Here is a 9,172-nt window from a genome sequence, read left to right on the forward strand (position 1 = left end):
GGGCCCGAGTTCACTAAGTGAGCATTACAAAATTTTGCACAGAAATTATTTTATCAATTTCATCGATGGTCACTCATGGATATCAGTAGCCCCAAGCAAAAAAGCTAATTTAACAAATATCAATGGCATCAGAATTCAGATATTTTGTATCGCAATTAAATTATACATACAGCGCTAGGACTGATCTCTTGAAAACTGATGTTTTAGTGTATTTCGTTCCGTAGTCAAGAATATCTGATTCCATGAACTGCACCGAGGATATTATTACAGCATACATACTATCCAACAGATTCAGACACATAGGCAACCATATTCTCATACAAATGCCACATATTTACTAATACCATGCTTATCATATTCCTAGAACCATGCTAACTGAACAAGGTTGACTAATATATATATCAGAACAAAACATAATTAAATCCTCCAAACCCTCTTAAAGAAAGCTTAGGATGATATGGAGTAAAAAGTAAATGCCTGCATGATTTTTCGATCACATGCCTGAAAAGAGATGCACCATCATCCTAAAACTCCAGATGCATAAGAGCCTCAAAATTAGAACACAAAAGCAAATCAAGCTTTATTTGGTCAAATTTATGAAATCCAACAAACTAAAATTCCAAGACTGCTTAATCATATTTGTACATAGTAGTTCAACATGAGTTTGATGTTCATGTTTTAACTGTTGGCCTCATAAGTCCCATGCCAGAACCACTTCCAACATGTTTAAAATCGGTTGCCTCCAAGTGGTCCTCGTGACCAGAAAATCCAGTACCTCCTTTTTCCAGCGTGATCAAATGCTTTTCTTTGCGGCTTCTATTGCAGACAAAACAAACCCCATCTAATTTAACAAATTTCTCTGCACACTTTTTGCAATAAATATGGCCACAAGTGCTGATTTCCATTAGTGTATGCCTGTTTGTTAGTGTATCTTTGCAACTAGGGCAAATAGAACTGGCCCCCAAAACCTCAGATTTTTTATCATGTCGATCCTTGGTAAAAATAACTGGAAAAAGAGACTTCAACTTCAGCTTCTCTTTACCCTCTGGGCAAATTGTATCAAGTGAAGGTGCCTCAACTTTTTCTTGAGCCTCGGGAGTTGCTAATGGCAGTCAAAATGCTTTCATTGTCCGAAGAGCCTCCACTTCAAATGTAGTCACTTTAACACTATTGGCCCCATGAAAACTATTTTTGTCTCGAATGTGATTTTTTTCATTATATTGAGGTACAGCACCATTGTTTTGTTGATCAAATGCATCAAGTTCCTGTTGCCTCTTTAACAAAAACTTCTCTTCTTTCTCCTCCTTCTCCTATTTTTGATGTGCTTCATAGCTTGCAAGTTTCCTGTCAAATCATACACCGATAACACCAGCAACTTACAATACCCACTCATAAAAAATTTAAATTAAAAACCTAAATATATCAAATATTTTGTACTCTCAACATTGAAGTGTCGGCAACCTAAACTAGTCATTCTACTGATAATGAATAGGGATACAATCCCAGCAACACTTGTTTCTACCATGTAGTATCCAAAATTCTAGCTTAAACTATATGCAACGAATAATATGACCCCATAGTCAAAATATGCATAGTGGCATCCAAAGCTCAAAGCAGATTAATGTCAATTATGATCAACCTCGGTACTATGATAACTGAGCCATACAAATGTCCAACTCCATTGAATCCAGATTAACAACACAAGCCGTATCTGCTGTCTAAGCCATTTCAACTGTAGAGTTTTGATGTTAAACCCATCAAGTAGCACTTGACCTTCATTCACAGAAATTAAAAATAGTACTTTTGAGAAGCAATTCATTAAAGTAAAAACCGGAGTTCAGGGTATGAAAATGCCATGTAAAATCATGTATTGGATACCTTCAATGGGGTCATAGAAGCGCTCGACCAGAGCAACTACAGTACTCTTTCCCGACCCACTTCGACCAACCATAGCTACAGTTTTTCCTGCGGGAATGTTTAATGAGAAACGGCTGAGAACGGGTATCTCTGGTCTAGAGGGATATGCAAAACTCACTTGTGTCGCTTCAGACCTCAGGGCGAGCGTCTCTTCACTGATCAGAACGTTCTTCACTGATGATCTAATGGCTGGAGGGAAACCCTTACAACATAATAAATGAATTGTAAAAATTTGCAAACTTTCAGCAATTGTAAAATTTTACAGCTCAAGGAAGAACCATTCAAATTTTTACAAAATAGAAGCAGCCAGAAAGAAAAAGATTCTTGAAATACAACAGAAGAAGTAGCTAGTTGAATTTAATAGAAATTTCACGCAAATTTTGAAAAAAATGAGTGCATGAACGAAAGCTTCAAAGATCATAAAAATAACGAAACACGGTCAGTAATATCGATGTCATCGGCCTAAAATCTTTAGGATTAAGATTTTTTTATATTTTTCCAAAAGTGAAAAAATAGCCGATTAACAGGAACAGCAAATACATAGCTTCGCTGGAAGAAACGATTGACTGATCAAGATCAGCTAATTTGTAATTAGTCATAAAAGAAGAAAAAAACAGCATTAAAGATCGCACGAAATACCGTCTCAGTCCCTCGCGCATGCCGAGGTTTCTGCCAGTCGAACGATCAATCATTGCCGCAATTTCAACTGTAAAAGGCAATCGGTAAGATTTTTTTATATTTTTCCAAAAGTGAAAAAATAGTCAATTAACAGGAACAACAAATACATAGCTTGGCTGGAAGAAACTATTGACTGATCAAGATCAGCTAATTTGTAATTAGTCATAAAAGAAGAAAAAAAACAGCATTAAAGATCGCACGAAATACCGTCTCAGTCCCTCGCGCATGCCGAGGTTTCTGCCAGTCGAACGATCAATCATTGCCGCAATTTCAACTGTAAAAGGCAGTCGGAGCTTTCAACAGCGAGCTATAAAACACCAAAAGTATGAATGAATTCCGTCCACGACTCTTTAAAAATGTGAACCTGAGAAACAGGAAACTTGTACACTTGACGCAGGATATGCAAAACTAACCTGTGTCGCTTCAGACCTCAGGGCGAGCGACTCTTCACTGACCAGAACGTTTTTCACCGATGATCTAATGGCTGGAGATGATTTAATCGTCTAACAATCCATTTAACGGCCCACGTTGAGACACGGTGGCATGGAGGGGAGTTCGTCTCAGAGGGAACGCCTTACGGCGTAATTAATTAATTATTTCCAAGTAGCTGTTAAGACTATATTTGATTTTAATTCACAATTTAAATCAAGGACAAATTAAATTGGAATATTCTTGTTGCCATATTTCAACACTCCTTCTCAACAAGAAAGGGATTATCTGCCACCCTGATCCTATCTTTATGGAACTCGAATTTACACTTGGACAATGCCTTTGTCAAAATGTCAGCATCTTGATCCTTTGTCGAATATACTACAACAACATGACCCTCCTCGCTACACATCCATGCCAAGGAAGTAATGCATGAGACCCATGTCTTTCCTCTCGTATTCTCTTGCAAGGTCCTCCTTACAAGACATGATCAACTGATCATAACCAGTCAATATGAGGTCATCAACATAAAGTACGATGATCAACACCTTACCTTTCACCACGATGTGGTACAAGTTCACATCTGCTTCACTCTTTGTGACGCCCAACCCGGTGAAGTAGTTGTCGATCCTAGTGTACCAAGCACGAGGTGCTTGCTTCAGCCCGCACAATGCTCTCTTGAGTCGGCACACATGCGACTCACGATCCAAGCTCTCAAAACCTTCCAGCTGCTCTATGTACACCTATTCCTTAATCTGGCCATTGAGGAATGCAATCTTCACATCCATCTGATGGATCTTTCAACCCATCTGTGCTGATAGTGCCAACATAGATCTGATAGATCAGTACCTTGCGACATGAGAAAAAGTCTCATCATAGTCAATCCCCTCGACCTGTGAAAAGCCACGGGAAACAAATCTTGCCTTATGCTTCTCCACACTACCATCAGTAGCTTTCTTTACCTTGTAAAGCTAATAGGAACTCACAACTTACTTATTCTCCGGTCTCGGAACCACGTCCTAAACACTGTTACGAACTATGGAGTCGTACTCCTCCACCATAGCATCAACCCAAATCGGCTGCTTCACTACTTCCTCAAAGGAAGATGGCTCGGTCTCAACACATTCCCCAGCAAGGGCCATGTATCCAGCGTACATCTCAGGTGACCTCCTTTGTCTGAGCTGAGAAGATGGTGCTCCCACATTCTCTTTCGCATCCTCCAACAATCTGTTAGCTTCTCTTGTGTGCTTTCGTCCATCTCTGGAAGACTCTGCTTGAGTGGATGTCTCCATTCCTGGAACCTCTGCATGCGACTGCTCTACATCAGCCTGGGGCTCCTCCTCCTTAGGAACCAACAGTTCCTCCACAGCCTGTAGTTGGACCTCCCTCTCAAGGGAAACTCACATGGCCTTTTGCTCATCAAACTTGAGATCTCTACAAACCATTGTCCTCCGATTGGTAGGCAAGTACACTCGATAGTTGTGAGGTGTATCAGTGTACCCCACAAATATCCCAAACTCTGTTGTCGACTCAAGCTTCTTCCATTCATCCTTTGTCACATGGCAATATACCGATGAGCCAAAGATCCTGAAGTGATCCACATCTGGTCTCTTACGAGAGAAAGCTTCCTTTGGTGTCTTTATCCCATGTATGCGATGCGAGCTTCTATTCTACAAATAGACCATTGTGTTGCATGCCTCAGCCCACAAGTGAAGTGGTACACCTTGGTCATGCAACATTGCCCGTGCTGCCCCTACAATATTTCTGTTCTTCCTCTCGGCCACCCCATTCCGCTGTGGGTTATGAGGTGTCGTCAACTCTCGTTTAATTCCTTCCGCTACACATAAGTCCTTAAAATCTTGAGAGACATATTCTCCATCGTTGTCGCTTCTCAAGGCCTTGATCTTCTTCCCTGACTCTTTCTCGACCTAAGCCTTGAACTCACAAAACTTTGTGAAAGTTTGGTCATTCTTCTGCATGAAATAAATCCAGCATTTACGAGAATAGTCATCAACGAAAATCACAAAATACCTTTGCTTTGTTGTGAATGCCGTCGAGAATGGTCCACACAAATCAGTATGAACTCGCTCTAAGATAGCCTATGCTCGACTATCTCGATCATGAAAGGAAGACTTGGTGTACTTTCCCAAGGTATAACCTTTGCATGTGTCAACTTGCTCAAGTTTACCTTTTGGAAGTCCTGTAGATATGTGTCGCATTATCTTCAAAACCCCATGATGCAAATGGCCCAACTGCCTGTTCCGCAACTTGCAAGTGTCTTGGCTTTGCACCAATTCTGCTTTCGTACTCAATGCTGCACAATCATCTACCTCTAGTTTATAGAGATTGTTCGCCCGAATCCCTATCCTCTTGGTCTAACCTGTGGTTATGTGTCTTAGGAACACCTTTCCTTTACTGAAGACAACATCGTAGCCTTTGTCCTCCAACATCGCGACCGATACCAAGTTCTTCTTCAGTCCAGGCACATACATCACATATGTCAAGGTGAGAGGAGCTCCATGCTCGTTATGAAAAGCAACCGTGCCCACTCTTGAAACACTATACCTTCCGTCGTCACCCATCTCTACGCGCATCTTAAGGTCTTTCTCCTCCAAGGCACTCAATAAATTTTTATCATGGGTCATGTGGAATGAGGCTCCACTGTCAAGATACCTGACACAACCCATCATCTATGACACCATGCATGCGATGAGGGTAAAGTCCATTTTGAACTGAGAGGCTAATGCCTCACCTTCCGATCCTTCCAACGATCCCTTCTTGGACTTCTTCGATGGGAAATTAGTCGCATAATGTCCCATCTTATTTATGACAATTAAAGCATCTTACTTTAGACATGTCACCCTTCTTCCCTCCATGAGAAGAATTCGATTTGAAATGGGAAGCCTTCCTCCTTCCCTTTCCTTGCCTTACTTGCTAAGGCTAGATTTTCTTCATCATCATTCTTGGATGAAGAACCATCTCGTGTGCTCCTCCCGATCTCCTCCTGCATAAGATCCGACCACAGTCATTCCCAATCCGACAGTTTCTCCCTTCCATTCAAAGAGTCCTAGTAGCTATTCCAACTCTTTGGAAGGCCAAGGATAGCGAGGCTCACCGTATCATCATCGGCAGCAGTTATTCCTACACTGCCAAGCTCATCTCTGCAGGTGGTGAGCTTGTTTAGATATGTGGAAATAGTATCGCCCTTCTCCATCTTGATTCTTCGAAGCTTATCCTTGAGCGCCAATTTCCTCTGGTCGCTATTGTTCTGGTATAGGTCCTTCAATGTCTTCCACATTGAAAATGGAGTATCCTTCCCATGGAGGCTCGAGACAATATGGTCTCAAACTCCCTCAAGGATGATCCATCTCGCCTTTGCCACACACTTCTTCCACTCAGCCAACTCTTGTGCATTAGTTGAAGTTGGCTTTGGGATTTATTGTTCAATGAATTCCTTCAAGCCATTGTCTTCTAATACAACCTCCATTCTATCTTTCCATGCTATGTAATTCGAGCTACCTTCCAAGGCATACTCAAGTTTCAAGCCATGGAACGCCATTGGCCAACCTTGAAGTATGATATGAATCAATTTGCACCTGCAACCCCGAACTTAAAACTTCAAATTCTCTTGTCAGTATACTGTTCACAGCTCTGATACCATGTAGGAAATCTGTGATAGGTTAACTCGATAATGCAATATAAATCAAGGCAGAATACTATAACCTACTTCTACTATCAATTTGTGGAAGCTCAAAGATCAAGCTGAACAATATAACCAGAAGAAGAAGAATCAATGGCACAATACACATGAAAAATACTTTGGGGAAAGTCTCAGATAAAAACCCCACACTATTCTATTATCATACATGGTGGAAATACATAGGAATTATACAAGCCTTAGCTCTCACAGCTAGCCAGCTCTCAGTACAATCCTCATAGATGCTCACAGGCAATCTTGGCTTCTCTCCAGCCTTCCTCTCTGCCCTCCAAGCTCCTATTTCCTTGCGTTTTTCATTATGGATGATTAGCTTATTACCAAGTGGAAAAACAAGCCTTCAAAACTGCGCAATCCTCAAGGACGAATCCTTGATTGCATGCATGAGTTTTCTCCATGAGAAAACACATGCAACTAATATTACACTGTCCTTGAACATTGATCTCAACTAGATCTTTCTCAAAATAGACATGCATGCGTTTCTGATGAGGGAATCTTTAGTTAACTGGAGTAGCACTAGTTGAGTGCATTAATGCATCAACTGACTGTTAACTCACTATTAGTTCCTCAAATAGTTTGGAACTAATTTAACTGGACTTAACTCAGTAAACTAAGTTAACTAATTACAACTCAAATATAACTCAATGTTATCTCCTTAATTTAAGGGATAACTCTTGCATGACTTCAGAAAGACTTCTAACTTGAATTTCTCCAACTAATTAATTTAAAATAAATTAATTAATTATTTCCAAGTCACTGTGAAGACTAAATTCGATTTTAATTCACAATTTAATTCAAGGACAAATTAAATTGGAATATTCTTGTTGCCATATTTCAACACGAACAGGTTCTCGATCTTAGCTCTAGTCACACCTCTATTTGCAATTTTTTGTATTCGAACGAAGGCATCCCATGTCATGCTTATTCCTCGTGATGATCCTCTCGAGCATATTAGGTAGATTTTTATTATCTCCTCAACTGATTCTTGAGATATATCTCCCTTCCTCAATATATTCAATGTATTGAAGCAATGATCTCGTATTCCCCATATGAATATAGTTTTCAGGATTTCCAGATCCAAATCAATATGTTTAGATCTCTGTAGATTATAGTGGAATGGCTCCACATAATCCTCCAAGCTTTCTTATTCTTTTTGTGTCATCCTGAATATTTCTTCCCTCAAGCCCTTGGTGCGACAATAGTCCTGATATTTTGACAGAAAGGTAGTTTTCATATCTCCCCATGTTCGAATAGTAGCAGAGCCTAGTTCCGTGAACCATCTTAATGCTGCTCCCTTTAGAGTAGTAGGGAACGATTTTAGCTTCTGAGCATCTGAATTATAATCATAGCTCCTACACGGACATCAAATTCTAAGAACAATGTATCAGGATCTTCTACAGACATTCGTTGAAAATATGGAAGAGATGATAAGGGAATGTTTTTCATGGGAGCTTCACCCCTTATATCACTTATTGGGAATTCAAAGGTGGTAACAGTGGCATCAGTCCTAGTATTGTTATTGTATCCCATTGTATATTTCCTTCTTTCTTGTTCTAATGAGTCCTCTCCCAGACATCGTTCAGATGAGTGTCACGTGAGTGAAGATTCGTGTGATGATTATACAGGTTTCTCTGGGGTTGGTTGTTTCACAACACTACGTGAATTTGGGTATTGATAAGTAAAATATTTTTTTTCTAATTTTTCCTATTGGTGTCCCCCAATGATTTCCCCTTGGCCTTTAGATCCAAAGTTCAGGCCACTAGTTTCTCCCTGTGGTTTTCGAATTGAATCTATAGTTTCAAGTGTATGTATACTAGTTTGAGGGTGATGAGGTGCTAAGACGGAGGAACCAGATGCTTCTGACCTTAGTATGGGAGTAACAACTTTCTGTGGTCCTGTTTTTCTTGTATCCCCCTGTGAATTTGAATGTTCTTTCTCTTCTTTTGAAATTAATTCTTGAATGAATTTTTTCCACCCTAAATATGCACTTTTCTTGTTCCTTTTATGACCTGTTTTTCATGTAGGTTTATTAGATTTATTATGTTTTGTGTCTCTTCTGTTCATACACTCTACATATGGACCCTATTTGCAATTATTTCATACTCCAAGTGCCTCAATTGTTACAGTGGTGAGCCCACTCAGGTATGTTACAGTGATGCGCATGTTCTTATCTTTCATCTTACTGCCCAGCATATGTAAGTCTCGGGACACTTCTAAAAAAAAAAAATTCAAAAGTTAACAGACCCTAAGTGGGCTAATGATCACAGTGCTGAGCCCACACAGGTATGTTAGAGCGATGCGCAGGTTCTTACCTCATATCTTACTGCCTAACACATGTGCACTAGAAACACTATACTAACAAAACACACTAGCTGACTCTATCGCCAACTTCCTTCCCCGGTAGTCACGCCACAATGTTGGGCCGGTTTAATC

General features: G+C 40.1%; 1 protein-coding gene across 4 annotated transcripts; it reads right to left on the bottom strand.

The window, feature by feature from the left end:
- Nucleotides 1-432: 432 nt before the first annotated feature.
- Nucleotides 433-3,160, bottom strand: LOC149249278 (ABC transporter B family member 1-like). Of its 4 annotated transcripts, none has more exons than XR_016265828.1 (5): nt 3,009-3,160; nt 2,803-2,902; nt 2,557-2,623; nt 1,879-2,119; nt 433-1,773 (listed from the first exon to the last, which is right to left on the bottom strand). XR_016265828.1 is itself a non-coding variant. In XM_089456209.1 (5 exons), exons 3-5 carry the CDS (start codon nt 2,607-2,609, stop codon nt 1,625-1,627), a joined length of 423 nt encoding a protein of 140 aa, XP_089312335.1. In that variant the 5' UTR covers nt 2,610-2,623; nt 2,803-2,869; nt 3,009-3,160; the 3' UTR covers nt 433-1,624. The 4 variants fall into 4 exon arrangements, 2 of the variants coding, with proteins under 2 accessions (XP_089312335.1, XP_089312334.1); XR_016265829.1 differs by having other exon boundaries at nt 1,879-1,965; nt 2,036-2,623; XM_089456209.1 differs by having other exon boundaries at nt 1,879-2,099; nt 2,803-2,869.
- Between the last annotated feature and the right edge of the window lie 6,012 nt (nt 3,161-9,172).

Source organism: Pinus tabuliformis, chromosome 7 (assembly GCF_031772625.1).
Source record: "Pinus tabuliformis cultivar Carrire ecotype Pingquan chromosome 7, CPIR1, whole genome shotgun sequence".
NCBI classification, from domain to species: Eukaryota; Viridiplantae; Streptophyta; class Pinopsida; order Pinales; family Pinaceae; genus Pinus; species Pinus tabuliformis.

What these genes read in the sequence shown, in the direction of transcription:
- LOC149249278 (XM_089456209.1), bottom strand. Translation starts at nt 2,609, where the DNA reads ATGATTGATCGTTCGACTGGCAGAAACCTCGGCATGCGCGAGGGACTG. An exon ending in ATGCGCGAGGGACTGAGACG is followed by an intron (nt 2,100 to 2,556) that starts GTATTTCGTGCG and finishes TCCAGCCATTAG; the next exon opens with ATCATCAGTGAAGAACGTTC. An exon ending in CTTCTATGACCCCATTGAAG is followed by an intron (nt 1,774 to 1,878) that starts GTATCCAATACA and finishes CTGTGAATGAAG; the next exon opens with GTCAAGTGCTACTTGATGGG.